Below are 19,253 nucleotides of genomic sequence, written 5' to 3' on the forward strand. Positions count from 1 at the left end.
TGTAGCCAAAGCTCAGGGGGCTGTAGGGCCCCAGTGCCCCCAAGTTGTCTCAACAGATGGTTTCACAATGTGGCAAGCCCAAAACATTGGACCAACTTCCCATTGGAAGGCCAAGTAATTGGGCTAGGTTGGAGACATCAGCTAGCAGATGTACTATTTGATGATAACACCCTTGCCCTATGCCATGCCGAATGGAGGGTTCTCTAACCAAAGCTGTGGCCTTTGTTAAACCCACCCAAATTTCTGAGCAGTTTATTGCTATAGGACCCTATGCCTTAGCTGTACATGGGCTCACAAACAGTATATCCTTGCTGAACAACTGCTGTATACATAGCAATTTATGCCCCTGGTAGAAATGTGGGGTTTTTTTTTCCAGATCTTGTGATAAAATATGTTCAGCATTATAGGTGCTGGGTTATTACAGAAGTATTTTAACACAACCAAAGAGCTAAAAGATTAGCACGATGACTACTTCCTAAAATAGTCTTAATCCACAATTTATAAACTGCAGATGAAAGATCTGCACCCATCAAATGTACATATATCTGTTGCCTAGTGCTTCCGCTGCTGCATGCCAACTTATAAGGCAATTATGCAGAGGTGAACCACTTTAGACAAATAAGAGCTGAATGGTTATGATGAGGATGTGCACAGAGATGTATAGTTTGGCAATGTGTATTACTATGCATAGGGATAAATTGCTTCCTCTCAGTGGTAATTACTTTAACCTGGATTGGCTGCGGCTGTTTTGCCTCCCTCTTGGCAATATTTGTTCTGCTCTCGACTCAGAGGCTCTAGTGCAACAAATTCCACTATATCTTTTTTTGTACGGTATACACTTTCTGACATCAAACAATAAACACAAGACCAGAAGACTCTGTAGGGTTTCATCTGTATTTTTTAAGGAGAAGCAAACAGATTGCAGCAGGGCTCTGCTGCAGATACTTAACAACAGCTGCTGATGTGTAAAAATGCTAATGAGCTCTAGCAGCACCTGTGGTACAGTCAATATATCTAGCTTCAGCTATAGGTCTTGCATTTGGGCAGCAAGCACGTTTCTAGCAAGCCAAAAGCCTGGTGTAAAGAAGCTTTCTTAATTTTATACCACAGCAAACTGTGGTGAGATTGGGTCAGGGACCTTTTTAGTATCCTCCAGTTTTGGGCACCAGGAATGATAAATAATATTAGGCCTAGCTATCATTAAAACAGTAAATCTGTGGCTTGACCATAGCACTTCAGGCTGCAGATTGGGGTTTGCACAGCTTCGTAAATTGCTTAGAGGTTCTGTTAATCAAGCAACATATAATTTTTCCTAAATAAATCTCAATGCTCCTCCATATGCTCCCCTCACTGGAAATAAGAGTAAAATCTCTGCACATGGAAACTAGACATCAATGAAAAGGCTAAACTAGAACCCTTCTGTTTGATGTGCTAATGAGAACCAAGATGATACAGTAGCTAGAGAGCTTGACTTAAGTGAGACCTGGGTTCAAATTCCTACTTGGTCATGAAGCTGACTGAGTCAGTCACCAGCTCTCTGCCTCACCTACACCATGGTGTGTCCAAATGTGTTATTTTACATATAAACTGGCTTATGTAGAATGCAAAGAGGCATTTCAGGCAGATGATAGTATATGTCATATTGGAAGATTAGCAAGTAAATGAACCTTGATGTAGCTGATGTTACTAAATATGGGGATAGAGTTGGTTTCTGGGTTTGTTTCAGAGTTTGGTGCTTGTGTTTGTGTGGCTCTTAGGTGTCCTGTTGTTGGTGAGCAGCTGTTCTAGGTTAGGGGATTGTATGAAGACAAGGAGGGGCCTACCATTCTAAGACCTCAAAGAAGGAAGTATCCAAGATGGGACCATAAATCACTGATGCACAACGTTGGAGTGGCTTTGGAGTTGTAGAGACTAGATCAGTGCATCTATTGGACCATAACAGCATAGCATTTATTCTTCTTTTAAACAAATAGTAAGAAGACTTTTGAATAGTGCCTGCATTGTGGGCATGAGTATGCCATTGTTCACTGCTGATGACTGGTACCATGACATTCTCATGACCTCTGCCTCTATGATACTCACAATTCCAGCAAGAGCAAATTGTGGCTTGCGTGCAGGAAGTTGTAATGTGCTCTGGATTCTTCTTGCAACAGAAACATTTGGGGAAAATTTGGATTCTCTGTAACAAATGGGTAGCAACCGCACTCTCCTTACACAATAAATTGCTTGGAAAGTTCGTCTTAAATTGTGGTGCCCAGAATAGGTTTGGTCTGGCCAGGGCGGAATAGAATAGTACTATTACTTCTCTTGATCTGGACCCTATACTTCTGTTGATGCAGCCTGGAATAGCATTAGCATTTATTTTTATTTTTTTGCTGCTGTTGACTCGTGTTAAGCTTGTGGTCCACCAAGACCCCTGGATCCTTTTCACATGTACTGCTAGTATGCCAGGTGTCCCCCATCACGCTGAATCACTTTGCTTTATTCTATACCTTTATATATTCCCCATTCAAAAAAAGTCCTCTGGGTGGCTCACAGTTTGTAAAGTACGTTTTATGAAGTATTCATAGGAGGCAGTGAAATGAGTGTAACCTTATATATAGTTTATCTCCATCTGTTGCCTCTGCTTTAAAATATGTGTTTGTGTGTGTTTTCTTAGCTTCATCTGTGTTTGATGAAGCTCAAGTTCGGTTCGCAAAGATATAATTAGCTCACTGCATAGCAATATGATTGCAACGCAAAGCAGTCTTTCTGCAGCACATTCCTATTACCCTTGCTAAGTGAAGCATGAGAATGAAGCAGAGCAAATGACACCATCAGCTTCACTAGATAATTGCGAACCCCAACCTCATGCTTGGCAAAAAGCTTATCCACATTTAAAAGTTAACATGACTCCCATGCAGAATGAAATTACCTGCCTGCTTGTGTAGATGAATGCTCCTCATCATGCTGGTCATAACTTTCTGTGGTGCTCTTTGCCATAATATTTAACCGTACTGCAATATTGTATTATGGAACAAAATTAATAGCCTTAACTCCTATGTGTGTTTAGTTTACTCAGAAGTAAATCCATTGCTGTTCCAGCGTCCTAATTCCCAGAGAGGTATGCTTAAAACTGCAGTCTTAGGACACAGTGGCACTTATTTCTGAGTAATCATGCAGAGGATTCAGGGCCAGCCCAGGAAGCTTTTGGGTGGGGTAAAACAGAAAAGGCCACCCCTGCCTCCTCCTCCTCCTCCGCCTGCCAGCAGCCATGTACCCATTGCCATCCTGCTGCCACCTGGTGGTGGGCACATGGCAGACGGGCATGCAGCAGCAGGTGCATGGTGGAATAAGAGGTGACCCACAAGTACAGGAGGCAGATCTGCCACCCCTTGCAGCTGTCCAGAGCCTGCCACCTTGAGGCCACTGTCTCATCTCACCTTTTGGGCAGGTGGGCTGTGATAGGATTTGCTCTGCAACAAGTGAAAAAGCTCTGACATGGAAAGGAGGCATTTAATTGCAACTACTGGTAGCCTTTGAGTCCAACAGATGGGAATATGGGGAGAGAGAGAGAGAGAGAGAGAGAGAGAGAGAGAGAGAGAGAGAGAAAATGGTTAAATCTGTGGTGTTATATTAGTTAATAGGTAAATTTAGGGAAGAAAAATCAACCAGACAGATTAAGCTAAATCATTATTTGTAAAGATAAATGGAACATGAAAGGAGGGCTTGGTCCTTACTGATGGGCACCTTGTCACACAGAATAACTTTGAAATCCAAAATGTATTTCTTGCATATTGATGATGCATGCAAACTCTCTCCAGATGACTCCTGATGCAGGAGAGAAGGAATGCAATCTTAAAATAATAATATATCACCCAGATTTTTACATAAAGCTATGGCACACCAAGTCCTTCTGTAGCACAAGCTCAATAGTAGAAATAAATGAGGCTGCCAGGTTAACGTAGTTGTGTTTGATGTAGTGCGTGTGTGCGCGCGCATGCATGTGCACACACTTATAAGCATAACCCCTCCATCTTATCAATTATATGCTAAAACACCTGGATTGATTCTAGGCCATCTGCTTCAGCTATTTATGCAGATCCTAGGGCACTAAGAGCATAGTCTGTGACTGTAGCTATACACCACATACCCAGATTCCCAGCTCAAATCTCAGAATATCACAGTCATAGAATTATAGCCATGGAGTTGGAAGGGACCGTGAGGGTCATATAGTCCAACCCTTCAATGCAGGACTCTTTTCTCAAAATGGTGTTTGAACCCACAACTCTGAGATTAAGAGCCTCATGCTTTACCAACTGAGCTACCCCAGAGTCTTGGACTTTCAACTGCACTGAACCAACACCCTTTTCCTCTTGGATGACAAGAGCTGAGCATCTCCTACCAAAGATCAGTTTGTGAAAATACTTACTCTCTCTGTTCCAGCTCATCAGTGATGGTGGTGTGGTCTACGCCGAAGCACTCTGGGATCATGTCACCATGGATGACCAAGAGCTGGGCTTCAAGGCTGGTGATGTCATTGAAGTAATGGATGCAACTAACAAAGAATGGTGGTGGGGCAGAATAATGGACAGTGAGGGCTGGTTCCCAGCCAGCTTCGTACGGGTAAGAACTATTCACTGTTTTTAAAAATTCATTCATTAATAGCAAACTCTTTCAAGAAAGGGGGCATTTTGAGAAGAGAAGCACTTTTCCTGTAGCTTCAGTAACTTCTAGCAGTTGAGACATTTTTAATATGATTTAGTGATCAGTAGCAGCCACTGGGTATGTGGACAGATGGGAGTGTTTTGCTACCTTAAATTTGGGCTCCTCCACCCTTCCATTTGTCCCATGTTTTCTTCTGCTTGTCCTATACTTTTTAGGCACAGGTCCAAGAGGTTTTTCTTTTGTCCCACTGCTTTCCCCAGGAAAACCCACTGTTTGCTGCTGAACTGGCTTTTGGGTGCTTGGTTGTGGGTTTTTTGTGGGAATTGTATTTTTATGTTTTATTATTATTGAATCTGTATCTTAAATAGTTGTTCTGTAAGTAGCCTTGGGAGATGGAACAGAATTTAAGGCCAGATTCATATTCCAAGTCTAGGAGTCACAAACTAGTTGGAACACTTGCAGTAAGCTCCGCCTTCCAGAATGTTCTTCTCCCATATTTTGTCCTGAGCAATAAGTTGTAGTCCTGCCTTTGCTTCTATATGATGGGAATATTCCTGTTTTGAAACAGCTCCGAGTGAACCAGGATGAACCGATGGAAGACTATCCTTTGAAGTTAGAAGATGGCAGGGAGGAAGACTCAAGAAATGCTGCCCACCGTTATGGAGTGGGGCAAACAACTAAGGACCAAATGAGAACCAATGTTATCAATGAAATCCTAAGCACGGAAAGAGATTACATCAAGCACCTGAAGGACATATGTGAGGTAACAAGTCACACAGATAAAAGAAGTTCAGAAGCTGAATTTTAGAAATATGTTTGAAATATGGAACTCTATAGGAGTTCCTTGAAAACCTTGATTTCATCGAGTTAAACATGACATAGTTGCTCTAAATGTGGTGTCCTCCAGATGTTGTTGGATGACAACGCCCTCCATCCCTAGACATTGGATGTGGTGAAGAGAGTTGAGTCCAACATCTGGATAGCACCAGCCTTGGGAAGGTGATCTACTTCAGTGGAAATGGTTTTGGTCAGACTCAAGCAGCAAGTTCCTTCAAAAGCTCCACATAGAATTCCTATCAACTGTAGTCTTTTATTCTACTATTGAATCATATATTTTTCCACTTACAACATTAGAACATATTGTCCAGCATAACCTTTGGTCACAGAGGAGAAAGTGAAGTGTCACTAAAATGCACACATTTGCCTTTTGACTTGGGTGTCACAAGACATTAAGTTTTAGCAGCTTCTAGGAAAATCATAAAATGCAAATGGAACATTTTTGTACATCTTTCTGAGTTCCGTAAAATTGTAGAGTGTTTCTTCTGCATGTCACCCCAGAAGCAGCTTAGCTTTACTTCACTGGAGAATTCTGCGATGTCTGCCTCTAGTGCTGCATCTCAAAGTAGAGGCATTATCCTTTGCACTGGTTGCCTGAATATTGCATGCAGACATCAGAAGTATTTTTGTTTCTGCAGTAATCATCATTTTCATAGCAGGTCCATAATCTCTGAGGTGCTTTAGCACCATCAGATTGCTCCATCAAGCTGTTAAACGTATTGCCAAGGATGAGTTGGGCTGCAGTTCTCTTTGGTTTTGTTTCCCAAGAAACCTGAATCATAAAACAGTACTTGTTTACAGGGCTATATAAAACAATGCCGTAAAAGAGCAGACATGTTCACAGAGGAGCAGCTGAAGACAATCTTTGGGAATATTGAAGACATCTACAAGTGCCAGAAAAAATTTGTTAAAGCACTGGAGAAGAAATTCAACAAAGATTACCCACACCTCAGTGAGGTGGGCTGCTGCTTCTTAGAATATGTAAGTTGACAGCTGAATTATGTGGGAAAGTATTGACATTATTCCTGTTATTGTGACTACAGAGATGGTGATTACATTTGAACATTAGGCTTGGGAAAGGGAGGGAGTTGAGGGAGGTAAGTGGGTCTAGGATTAGAGTTTACCTGGACATGTTTTGTTTATAAAATTGCTGCGCCACCCTTAGAACAATAGTTGCTACTATCTTAGTTGGACAAGCCGGATCAGTGCTTAGTTGTCCCTGGCAGATCTACTTTTGACTTTATCTCTTATCTCTCTCTTTTTAAACTGATCCCCTTTCCCACAATTTAATCTCACTACAGGGCTTCTCTTGTTCTGTTTCATGTGCTTCTTCCTCCTATAGCCAGCCTCTGGATATTTCACTTCCATTTAGTTGTTGCCTCCCTTCCTCCTCTTTTTTTTGTGCTTTTAAAATAACATCTTGTTCCCTGTGCTCTTCCTTCCTTCACCTGTTCTGTTTGTGATCTTTGAAGCAGGGATCCTTTCTATCATTGTTTTTTCAAGTAAAAAGCTATATTTTTATAGATCAGAAATGTAATAGTATAAATGTTGACTTATATGAAATGTGACTGAATCAAATCTGGTATGTGGCACTAATGGATGAAATCACTGAAAAACTAGGTGAATGAAGAATAAAAGAGACACTTTCTAATAATAATAATAATAATAATAATAATAATAATAATAATAATAATAATTAATAATAATAATAATAATAATAATAATAATTTATTTATACCCCGCCCTCCCCAGCCAAGGCCGGGCTCAGAGCGGCTTACAAGCAATAATAAAAGCAAGATGAATGATTACAAACTTAAAAACAAAAATAAAATACAACATTAAAATAATGGAACATTAAAATATTAAAATGTAGCCTCATCGCAGGAGGAGAAGGAAAAAAAAAGAGAGAGAGAGAGAGAGAGAGAGAGAGAGAGAGAGAGGGAGGGAGGGAGGGAATCAAATTGGCTCCAAGCCAAAGGCCAGGCGGAACAACTCTGTCTTACAGGCCCTGCGGAAAGAAATCAGATCCTGCAGGGCCCTGGTCTCATGAGGCAGAGCGTTCCACCAGGCCGGAGCCAGAGTTGAAAAGGCCCTGGCTCTGGTCGAAGCCAATCTAACTTCCTTAGGGCCCGGGACCATTAGGGTGTTGTTATTTATGGACCTTGAGGCTCTCCGTGGGGCATACCAGGAGAGGCGGTCCCGTAGGTACGAGAGTACTAGGCCGTGAAGGGCTTTAAAGGTCAAAAGCAGCACCTTAAATCTGACCCTGTACTCCACCGGGAGCCAGTGCAGCTTTGAAAAGCACTGGGTGAATATGCTCCCATGGCAGAGACCCTGTGAGGAGCCTCGCTGCAGCATTCTGCACCCGCTGGAGTTTCTGGGACAGCTTCAAGGGCAGCCCCGCGTAGAGCGAATTACAGTAGTCAAGCCTGGAGATGACCGTCGCATGAATCACTGTGGCCAAGTGTCTCTTTGACCTTATTGCATACGCATATACAAAAGAGCATGCCTGTCGACCACCAGCAATTCACAGCAAATCATGGACTTCTCTCTACCATCTCTCAGTAGGCTGACTTTCAAACTATTTGTTGACATCCATTTGTCTTGAGAGACAATGGAGTGTGCCTCCAGGGGTGAAGTCAAACTGCAGCGTTTGCAGCACCAAAGTGCCCTCCCCGGGACACAAGCATTGTCAGTATGTATGGAGGTCCTGGGCTACCCAGGCGACACAGACCCCCTTCTTGGCCTCGCTAATGTTGTCCAAAGCAAAGCAGAGCAATCCATTTGGCCCCAGCTGGGCTGCAGGAGGTGCCAGAAGGAGGGGGTACAAGGCATCACCCAACTGTCTTGAGGACTCCTTTCTGGATTTGTGTAGGGCTTAAGCCTTAGCCTTTTCTTCTCCTGAAGATATCCCACAAGGCAGCAGAGGTTTAGGATCAGAGTTTTTCTTCTCCTAAATTGGCTACCTTCCCAGGTCAGCGAGCCCCACCTGCTCTTTCAAACTACAGTTTTTTTTCTGTTTCTCTTGTATGAATCTGTTCTTCCATGGGATGATGGGGGGAGAATTTATTGAATTTTATTGTTCTGCATAACACCCATGAAAGATAAATAAACAGTTAAAATAATAAATGTACTACTACTGGTAGTATTAGTAGTAGTAATAATATATATTTTTGCTTCCAATTTAGCAAAACGAGTTCCAGATCTATTCTGAGTACTGCAATAACCACCCCAATGCCTGCATGGAGCTTTCCCGACTCACCAAAGTGAGCAAGTATGTTTATTTCTTCGAAGCATGTCGCCTGCTTCAGAAGATGATCGACATCTCTCTGGATGGCTTCCTCCTGACTCCAGTGCAGAAAATTTGCAAGTACCCCCTGCAGCTTGCAGAACTGCTGAAGTATACCAACCCACAACACAGGTACGGATGATTACAAAGGGGCAGGGAGGATACATATCCTGTCTCAGATGCAGCCATCCTAGTTTGTTCCTTCTTTTGATACTTGTAAAAATTAGTTGGTAGTAACTTGAGCAGACCTTTCTTTATGGTTTTGTCTAGGTCCCATTTTGTTTTTGTGACCTTCCAGTGATCAAATAGGCTTTTTCTCTGGAACGTGCAAATGGTCAAAGTTTCTGCAGCTAATGTCCATCCAGGGAATGGCGGTTTTGCTGATGCAACAAAGCTTAAGCAGGTCTGATGCTGGTTATGGAAGCTGCTTCCTCCAGATACTGAGGGTGTGCTTGTAATTACTACTGCTGGTGCCCTGAACAGCAAGTAAAGAAAGGGCAGCAATGTATGTTGTGTGGTGTATAATGTGATGGGGGAGAATTCCAAGTAGACACCACTCCAGGTCCTGTACAGAGAAGCACGGGAGTGCAATCACAGCAGTTGCTAGCTTCACAGTTATTTATACTGCTGAAGTGTTTCGCAGGCATCAGCAAACCAAGTCACAAGTTGTAACTCTTCTATATTATCTCCGCACCGCAGATAGGGAAACTATTAAACCTCGAGCAATTACATCAGATGTACTTCAAGTCAGGGGTAGAGGTCCTGGCTGCTCTTTCTTTCTTTCTTTTTTTAACCCCACAATTTGCTTGCTAGTTTCTTACGCTTTGGGGGAGAGGGCCATTCCCTTTGCATTGTGGCTGCTTCGTGTTGACATCTCTAATGGAATCCATTTAAAACGTAGGGATTTTAAGGACGTCGAAGCCGCTTTGAATGCCATGAAGAACGTAGCACGACTCATCAACGAGAGGAAGAGGCGTTTGGAAAACATAGACAAAATTGCTCAGTGGCAAAGTTCAATAGAGGACTGGGAGGTAAAGAAATGTTCTTATGGCTTCTCCACTGGGGAAGATTATTCTTTATTACAAACATGCACAAAAACCACAAGGCTGCACTGAGAATCTGCCTCCTGAGTATCTTGCCCATTTACCTTGACTTGGTCAAGGCTTCAGATCCCCATGTGCCAGGAAGGCGTCCTCGTGCAACACATCCACCTGTCCCTTTTATCGATCCCATTATCTCTTGTTCCAGAGCAGTGGATTATCAGATCAAGTCATAAGCTAGCCAGATGAATTTTAATATCTTCCTAGATTTAATTTCTCACACTTGCTAATTATGGAAGTTAGAATTAACATTTTTATTAGCCAAACTGTTTGCAAGCATTCTTAGACTGGTGGAACTTGATATTCACTGCCGACGAAACTCTTAAGTTGCAAACTTGGGCTCTCATACCAGGAATAAGTTCTATTATAGTCAATTAAGGTCACGGTGCAAAAACTTTCTCATGAAATGGTGAATACTTCAAAATGTGTTAAGAGTAAAGAGCCTATGCAGAATTCTTTTGAAATGTACTTGGTGAAAATAGTCTTTGTTCCTGTTAATACTGTTCTGCAGATCAGGAGTGGAGAACCTCAGTGGCCGAATGTGGCCCTTTGGTTCTCTCTTTCTGTGACCCTAGGCCACACACCCTCACTAGTCCCGGTCCATGCCTTTTTGGAAGGCTTTTGCTTGGGTGAAATGTGTCCTCAAACTGTGATAAAGGCCACTTGATTCCTTGATGAAGGATGGATAGAAACCTTTGACTTCCGCATGCCTGGAATGTAGAAAATTTGCAGAAGAGTGACTTTATTGCTCTGCTCACTCTTGCCTCCGGCCCCACCTACCACTTGCATGTGGCCCTCAGAAAGTTTTTCATGAATGTGGCCCTCTGGATAAATATGTTTTCCTACCTCTTATTTAGGTCCACAAGCAAATGGTGGATGTCAAAGAGGCCATCTTCTCTTAGGTCAGCCACACTTCAGCCATAATCCAACACAGAATGAAATGCATTTTAAAGCATGAATGCCAATAGGCTTAAGATTTTTGCCTCATAAATCTTGGTTTTCCCCTGCCTGAACCTCCTCGCTGCCCATGGAGGGTAGTGAGGAGCAAGAACCACTGGCTCGTGATGTGACTGGAAACCTCCAAAGTTAAGTGTGATGTTTAACTTTTGAGGTTTCTGGTCACATCAGGATTCAATGGTGCTTGCTCCTCGCTACCCTCCATGGGCAGCGAGGAGGTTCAGGCGGGGGAAAACCAAGATTTATGATGCAAAAAACCTGGCAACGTTCCCCAGTGGGTTCTGGGGAGCTCACTGCATCCCACTGTGCCGCACAAGCCGTGTCTGCCAACAACAATGTATTTGAAGGACCACACCGTGAAACAGATTGTTTATTTACAAGATGTAACGGAGATACTGCTTGTAAGCTGAAAAAAAAGGCCAGCTGGAAGAACAATTTAACAGCAAGTGAAGGATGTCAACTGGACTCTAAATAAGATGCAGCTAAATAATGATACAGCTATGCGAGGAAATGAGGGTGATCATATGTTTGTATTAAATTAAATGAATTTGGATTGATTTGTAATAATTTGGGAAATTAATAAAAAAAAATTGAAAAAGTAAAAAAAAGAACACCTAACTTTCTTGCGTTTGGCCTACTGGCAACAACCACTTTTATGTGTGTGTTTTGAGCTTTAATAGGGAAATATCTGGGAGTGCAAGGCTAGGAAGCTGGTTAATTTTTTTTTAAAAAACCAACACTTTCCTGTTTGGCCCCAGAGTATCTCCACAATAGGCTGCTATATATTACTTGTCAGCTTCTTTTGAGAAAGAAAATGACATGTCTCTTGTGTTGTGAGTGACAGGGTGAAGATGTCCTTGTGAAGAGTTCTGAACTTATCTACTCTGGGGAATTAACCAAAATTTCCCAGCCTCAAGCAAAGAGCCATCAAAGAATGTTCTTCCTCTTTGATCATCAGCTTGTCTGCTGCAAGAAGGTAAGCTAAGCAAGCTGTGTCCACTTCTGCCTCTGCCAGTTAACACTCTCCACCGATAGTGGAATTCCCCACTGCTTTTCATTCTTTTGCACTCAAGCATTGCATTAAAGAACATCCCAGTGTGTCAGGGTGATAGCATTAATCTAAACGTCACTATTCATATAAATCAAGGAAAGGGTTTCCTACTGCAGACTTGCCTTCCCTGCCATCGTTTCTTCCATGCTAGTCTGCTGTGAATTTCTCTACCAACGGTTAATGAAAGAGTCTTGCTGTGGACTGCTCTCCTGCGGCGCTGGAGGAGAGTGAGGCATTTAGCTTTTGCAAGATTAAAAGACGGCAGCTGAAAATGCTATCAAATTAAATTCATCAGAAAATGCCACCCACGTTCTTTCTAAGCATCAGGGCAATTTCTATGGTTGTATTGAATAGATAAGAGTCTAACAATGTTTCCACCTGCGTATATAAACGCTCATGTTATTCATTAAGATGCATGCCTGAGTAGAAATCTTACAAAGCCAAGCCCAGGAGGTGGGATGAGGAAAAGGTCACATCCTGCTTGGAGGCTTCCGATGGGTATTTGTCTGGGCACTGTGAAAACAGAATATTGGACTAGATAGGCCTTTGGTCTGACTCAGCAGGACTCTTACGTTCTCGTTTCCTTCAGTAATAGGAGGCATCATAAGCCTTGCAACAGCAGTGATGGGTTTTATCCTGTGTCTTCTATTATTATGATTATACTAAGTCTTTGATATGACTACAATTAATAGGATGGTGCAGTTACAATATTCACATCGGTGTCTGTGCATCACGTAAGATACAGTCCCCTGGTTAGGGGAAAATATGTTGAAGAATCTGCCCATTTGTTCATAGAACATGCACTCTGGCTGCAAGATCACCAAAAGGATATATATCTTAGGGGAACATTTCAACAGATGCAAGTGTATGCACCACATCTTACTAGTTGCCATGGAAATTTTGAATGCTGAAAAAATACTTAAAGAGCAAAGAGCCCGTGCCGTATGTGACCTTGAGAGAGCTGGCAGCTTCTCTTGATACATTCCACATGGATTCATTGAACCGAATAAACATTTTTCAGAACTTCACAATATTCTTGCAGGGTATGAAACATTCTGCAGCACATGTGAATAATTTGTTTGTGTGGCTGTAGCAAAGTACCTAACATCAGTCTATCTCTGTAAGAAGGACATGTAATGGGAGAGCAGCCCCCTAACTTTTCAGATTGTCTGTTTTATCTGCCATACTGCCACACAAAATGGTACTGACTTCCTATATAAACCTTATGATGTAAACTGATGATATTGTAGGTAGGTTGTGGAGTGACATTTGTGAGCATCTGGTTTGGGTAAGGGCTCCAGAAATCATGTCAGGGGTTAGGTTTGAATAATCATTTTCACATAAAATTATGTACCTTGGGAGGTGAACAAAAGGCTTTATTTAAAAAGGGTTCTGATTGGGGAGAAGACCCCCCCTAAACTTTAACCCTATTTCCATGTAAATTAGTATTGGTTTCAGTTATGCATCTTACAATGTAAACAAAAGGTGTCTGAAATAGGGTACTTTGGGGTGTCTGATTTGGGTAAGCCCCACTAAAATTGTGCCAGGTTTTATGTTTTAGCTGTCAGAACACATTTCTGCACAAAATGGCACAGGACCATTTCCAACCATGTGTGTTATAATGTAATCAAGAGGTACTTTGAGTTTCTTGAAGGATGATGCCCTACAGCCTAAAGGTCCCTAGGCTGTTCAATAAGACTTTAATTTCTTGAGTATACATACAAAAGCCCACCTCTTGCCATGCTTGGGAGAATGGAAATACACAGTGGGCTTTTGATATTAAGTACAATCACTCAGTAAGTTAGTAACCTGAAAATCATGTGTACAATATTGTTTGTACAACCAGAAGAAATTCTTGTGCAACTATTATATTCCATTTAATGAGTGCAAACCTACCATACATTCTCCAAGCAATTAAAAACTACCAAGACTTCCTAGGGCAGACTCACAACTTTCCTTGTTGTATTAGCAGTGACATTAGAAACTCTTACTCAGTTATGTTACAATAGACTGGACAGTAGCAGCTGATTTTTACACTCCTCTATCTTATTTAGTAATGCGCCAGGGAAGATTCAGGTGTAGGTTTGCTTTTCGGTTGCATTTGGTGACTTTTGTGAGTTCCCCCACCCTGTGTTGGAATACACCTCTTTGAATTGCTGTTCCCACAAACAAAGGGAGGGAAACTTAATATAAATCCTGAAAATATAGATGAACTTCCATGCTGGAAAAATAACTACAACGGCTACATTGTACCTCCACTTTCTAAAGCAGAATATCCCTCTCTTAATGCTAGTTGCTGGAAATCGTATCTGAGGAGAGGGCTGTTGGGCTCAAATCCTGCCTTAGGACTTCTAATGGGCAACTCGTTGGCCACTGTGAGAAACCAGTTGTTAGGCTAGCTGGGCCATTGGCCTGATTGGCTTTTCTGATGTTCTGACATATATATTATTTTGCACATGGTAGCCCATGTATATTTTTGTCTTGAGTATTTGTGCATCAGGAGACCCTGAGGAGAAGCCAGAGTGGTACATGACTATATTTTTCCTCTTAGGATCTCCTGCGACGTGACATCCTGTACTATAAGAGTCGAATCGGCATGGACAACATGGAGATTCTGGATGTGGAAGATGGGAAAGACAAGGACTTCAACGTCACCATTAAAAACGCATTCAAGTTGCACTGCAGGGACACTGAGGAAGTCCACTTATTCTGTGCAAAAAAGCCAGAGCAGAAGCAGCGTTGGCTCAAGGCCTTTGAGAACGAAAGGAAGCAGGTGCAGCTTGACCAGGAAACCGGTATGCAACAGTAGCTGGGGTTGCTACTTAAGGCATTGTGCAGCCATTAAGCAGAGAAAACCCTTTCCCTAGAAGATTCTCACCTGCCCCACCTGAGCTGCATGTCAAACTTTTGAAATACTCTAATTTCCCTACGGATGTAACAAACGAAACATTGCCTAGGGTCCTATGTAACCTTTCTGTCTGATGGATGCACTGGTCCACTAGCGCCAAAGCATCTCCTGAGTCAGGGGTGGGGAGCCCTTTTCAGTCCAAGGGCTTCCTTCCGCCTTAGAGAAACTTCCAGTGGTGGGTGGGGCCAAAGGGAAAAGTGGCCAGAGCAGCGGGGCTGATTTCCAAGTCATTGTGCGCAGAATCAAGCTGCTAGTGTAATTTTTGCTTCTTGGGATTTTGCACTTGACCGCCCCCCTTGGTTGCTGTGCATGTGTTTCTATGACACACCTTGCAAAGGCACAGCTGAGCTAATGAGTTTTGTTTCATCTTCTAGGTTTTTCCATTACTGAGGTGCAGAAGAAACAAGCCATGCTTAATGCCAGCAAACTGAACCAGAGTGGAAAACCAAAAGGCAAGTCAGGATAGTTATCCTTCTCTTTTATCTCTCCCTCCAACAGGGGAATTATCCCAAGTTCTAGTATTAGGAGGGGAGACACTTTTTCTCTTTTCACACCATGCATTTCAGAGCACCCTGAACACGCTGAGCTGCCTTCAGCCCTGCCAAGGAGATCCAGGATACAGAGCAATATACAAGAACCTGCTCTTGGAAGCTAGTTTTATTCACTTGGAAGCATCTACCCAAAAGCAAAGTACCTACTTCAGAGGTAGAATTGTCCTCAGAACAGCAGGGGAAGGCAGGACCCACCCCCCTCAAAAAAGTCCCCCACTTGCTGCAATTTCATAATAATCAGGCCTTCCAGGTTTGCTTTTTAAAGAAACCTGCATGTTAAATGCAAAATTTAATGTGATGCCTAGCCACATTTCAAGATAAAAATATTACTAGTGGCTCATGTGTTCAGAAATGATAGTTGTGCTGCAGATGGCTTGAGCATGAGGACCCTTTTATCAGCTTTTTCTCCTCCCCCACAAAGTGTCATGAGATCAGGTAGAAGATGGACCTAAGAGATAAGACGGTCCTATTGGATGCTTCTGCTAAAAGGCAGCGTTGAGTTGTTTTGAAGAATTATTCTATTAAATTTAGATGCTGGGCATCACGAGCAAGAATGTGTTGAATCTGCGTCAATGTAACCTTTTATCCTCTTGCTCATGTTGTTAACAGTGGTCACCCGGACATATTACGATTTCTTGATGCGCCAGAAGCACCCCACATTGCCGACGAACCTCCCTCAGCAGCAAGTTTTTATGCTGGCGGAGCCCAAGCGCAAGCCTTCAAATTTCTGGCAGAACATCAGCAGGCTGGCACCGTTTCGAAAATGAGGGGAAGCAGCCTGATCTTGTGCCTGAATACCTTCTGAGAAAGCACTTTATGCATCAGTCCTGCAAAACAAAGCACTAGCTCCCCCTCCTGGCTTTCAGAGGGATAGCATCTTCCCTTTACTCCCTTATTTCTTTTGCCAGACTGAATGAGCTCAAAAGTGTTACAACATGGACCATTTTTGTTGTTGTGTGTACGTACGCGTGTGTCTGTGAAAGTGAGCTGAGCCTGCCCATCTCTTTTGAATACCCAGGAAGAGAAAGCAAGAGGCTTGAGTTAGAACATAGTTGGAACCTTTCCTGTTTTCTTTCCTTAAAAAAAACACAAAAACAACCCTTATTTTGTCGTTTTGGACCATTCCTTCCCTTGGGACCATGATTTGCTTGCAGTTTCAACAAGGCCGCCAGACAAAATAGGGGCAAGGGGATGAGCAGTTCCAGTGCCAGCTTTGCATTTGCTCCAAAAAGCTGTTGCTGCTGCTGTTACACACCGTTTTATCCTGGGATGACAGACTCCTTTCCCATCACCGTCCTCACCCGTTTCACAGAAATCCTGAAGAATCCGAGCATGGCCAGGGAGCTACCTTCGACCTTCCTTTGCTGAAAGCAGAGCTACTGACCACGAACCAGAACCTGACTGGCCAACCTGAAGCATGACTAACAGCTGAGACCTAGTTGAGTTAATGTACGTTGTGGGGGAGGGGGAAATGTGCCTAAATTAACTTTAAATTACTTTTATTCTCTACCAACACTTTGCCATAGTTCTTGGCCAATGAATTTTTTTTCTGTCAGTGTTTTTAAATGTTTATTTATGGTAAAAGTGCAGATAACTGTATTTTGTAAGAGTTTGTAATCTGTCTTGTCAGATGTTAACTTGATGCCTGTTTTGTCTAATTTTTTTCCACTAAAGACAAAGGCCAACATTTGTAAGCCTATATTCCTAAAAAAAGATGAGACATGTCTGAAGGTGAATTTCAGATGTACCAGTACCACTTACAAGCAAATCAGTATTATCCTTGGGCACTGTGCCACCCACGCAATAGTCTGCAGAGGCGGTGCGGGGATAGGAAGCCTGGGCAACAGAGTCCCAGATTTATACAGAAGGGTGTATATATAGACACACTGACACTTGAAAACGGTGGGCAAAAATACCCATGTAATCCTTGACTAGAAAAAGAGAAAGATTTGCCTTACTATAGCTAGAAGCCATAACTGACTGAATCCCATCCTTTAGGGATTTCCTGGTACTGTGAACTTCAAAAGAAAACCATGTACTCTGGTATGAGACTACTGTGAGGGGGTGAGCACTCAGAAGTCTGCCACAGAGATGCAGTGTCCAACTACGGCTACCCAGCCGATAGTTACGCAAATCCAGAAGCATGTACAAATTCATTCTTGCACTATATCTTTCCCCTCGTGGGAGGGGCTACATTTAATTTCATAAAGAAACTTGTAAAAGTGATTTCCACTCCGTGTGTGTCTGTTATAGAATTCTTGGTCCAACAGTCCTGTCCTTTGTGCCTGGTTATTCTTAAGTGAGGAGCGAGCTGCCTAGCAGGCTGGGCTCTATTGCCTTTGTTTCTCTCCAGCTCCAGCCATGTCGACAGCAAGGATGTGGAATCCATGGTCCTCAAGCTCTTGCTGAATTTTTCAACTCCCATCGTCCTTGATAGGCCACGCTGGCCTATCACGTAAAGCACTCACACCATTGAAAGTCATGCCCCCCCCCCAATGCAAATTCTGGGAACTATTGTTTAAGGCTGATGAGAACCTGTAGCTCTGTGAGGCATCTCCTAACAATACTCAGCACCCTTAATAAACTACAGATCCCAGGATTTTGCAGAGTAATCCTTGACTTTTAAAATGATGTGAGAACACTTTACATGTATGGTGTGGCTGTAGCCCAAGGAATCCAGCAACAGATAGAGGACCTCAGTTTCCCCACCTGGTCTAAAAGCTGATTCACATTACTTAAGGATTGTAAAATATGCATGTGAGACTGCAGCGTCAAGTGATGACTTGTATGTGGACATAATTTAACTTTTTACACAATTTCAAACATACCAAGATGGACCCCAAGATTTCAGAGCTTTTGCTGATGCAATGGGGCTTTCACGTCTCCTTGCTGTTGCATCCCTTAAAGCAGGCCCTGTGAATTGAATGGGATGCGGCAGGGCAGGGGAACTAAGCTAAGCTAACTCATTGCCTTCTGCTCACACAAGCAACCATTAAGACTAAACCCTTTATTTTTCAGTTTACATAACTGGCTGGAAGTCTTCAACTGATGAGAAATGATATGCATGCATCCCTGTTTGAAGCTTTCTTTAGTGCAATTATACTTTGATAGCTCCAGCACTCTGGGCTGTAGCATGGGATTTGGAGAGGCTAGATGCCAGTCCAGATATAGCCATCATGTACAAGATGACTCCTAATTTGTTAGTACTTTTCATCTCTTGAACTGTTTAATGTTGCAGGGAGGTAGCGTGATTTCCAAGCCATTCAATTGACATGAGTGAGGCTAGATTATAAAGCCACCAGGTTTTACAATGAGACTCAAAAGTGGTGTGCCACAACATGATCAAGAGCTAAGAACGCTTCTGTCAGATGTGCAGACCTGAAAATACCAATTGTATTAACGACACAGTTCAACCTAGCCAGCTACTAAGCACAGAAGTATTTGAAGAAAAGTGTAGTAGTCGTCAGAGAGAGGAAGTCCAATAGCAAAAGAGAGACCAGTCTGGAAGTAATGAGTTCCCTTTGCTTGACCAATGCGAACTATGCAGTCAGGTGGCCAGTGCTGCAAATGAAAGCACTTTTTACTTGTTGCGTAAATAGATCTCAGGAATTATCAGTCCCATGGGATAAATTGTATGCTGTAGTGTACAGCAGTACAGATCAAGTACTGGAACAAGGAGCAAGGGATTAGTGCTGAACCAAGCCAGAACACCCCACAACTGGGTGGCAAGAACATCCTGCTGCTTTTAACAATGGTAGATGGGTGTGAAGTTAGTAGCCAGCAGAGCCCAGAAAAGGAATGCAACAACATAGCTTCCATTGTTCCAGGGATGTGGAACATGAAGCCCCCAAGAGTTGATTAAAGTCTATAAAGGATGGATAAAATGGATTAAAAGTCTAAAGAAAACAGGTGA

At 42.6% G+C, this 19,253-nt stretch overlaps 1 protein-coding gene across 5 annotated transcripts in view; it reads left to right on the forward strand.

The window, feature by feature from the left end:
- ARHGEF4 (Rho guanine nucleotide exchange factor 4) overlaps positions 1–17,566 on the forward strand; it is a 157,096-nt gene extending 139,530 nt beyond the window's left edge. For all 5 annotated transcript variants that reach the window (XM_079978668.1, XM_079978669.1, XM_079978666.1 and 2 more), the window contains 9 exons: positions 4,426–4,605; positions 5,216–5,410; positions 6,286–6,465; positions 8,673–8,905; positions 9,675–9,804; positions 11,675–11,806; positions 14,433–14,676; positions 15,164–15,241; positions 15,950–17,566. In XM_079978668.1, coding sequence (XP_079834794.1) covers positions 4,426–4,605; positions 5,216–5,410; positions 6,286–6,465; positions 8,673–8,905; positions 9,675–9,804; positions 11,675–11,806; positions 14,433–14,676; positions 15,164–15,241; positions 15,950–16,107 — 1,530 coding nt within the window. In that variant the 3' untranslated portion in view covers positions 16,108–17,566. The remainder of the gene's footprint in view (positions 1–4,425; positions 4,606–5,215; positions 5,411–6,285; positions 6,466–8,672; positions 8,906–9,674; positions 9,805–11,674; positions 11,807–14,432; positions 14,677–15,163; positions 15,242–15,949) is intronic.
- Positions 17,567–19,253: the final 1,687 nt, after the last annotated feature.

Source organism: Podarcis cretensis (genome assembly GCF_951804945.1).
Source record: "Podarcis cretensis genome assembly, chromosome: 5".
In the NCBI taxonomy this organism is placed as follows: domain Eukaryota; kingdom Metazoa; phylum Chordata; class Lepidosauria; order Squamata; family Lacertidae; genus Podarcis; species Podarcis cretensis.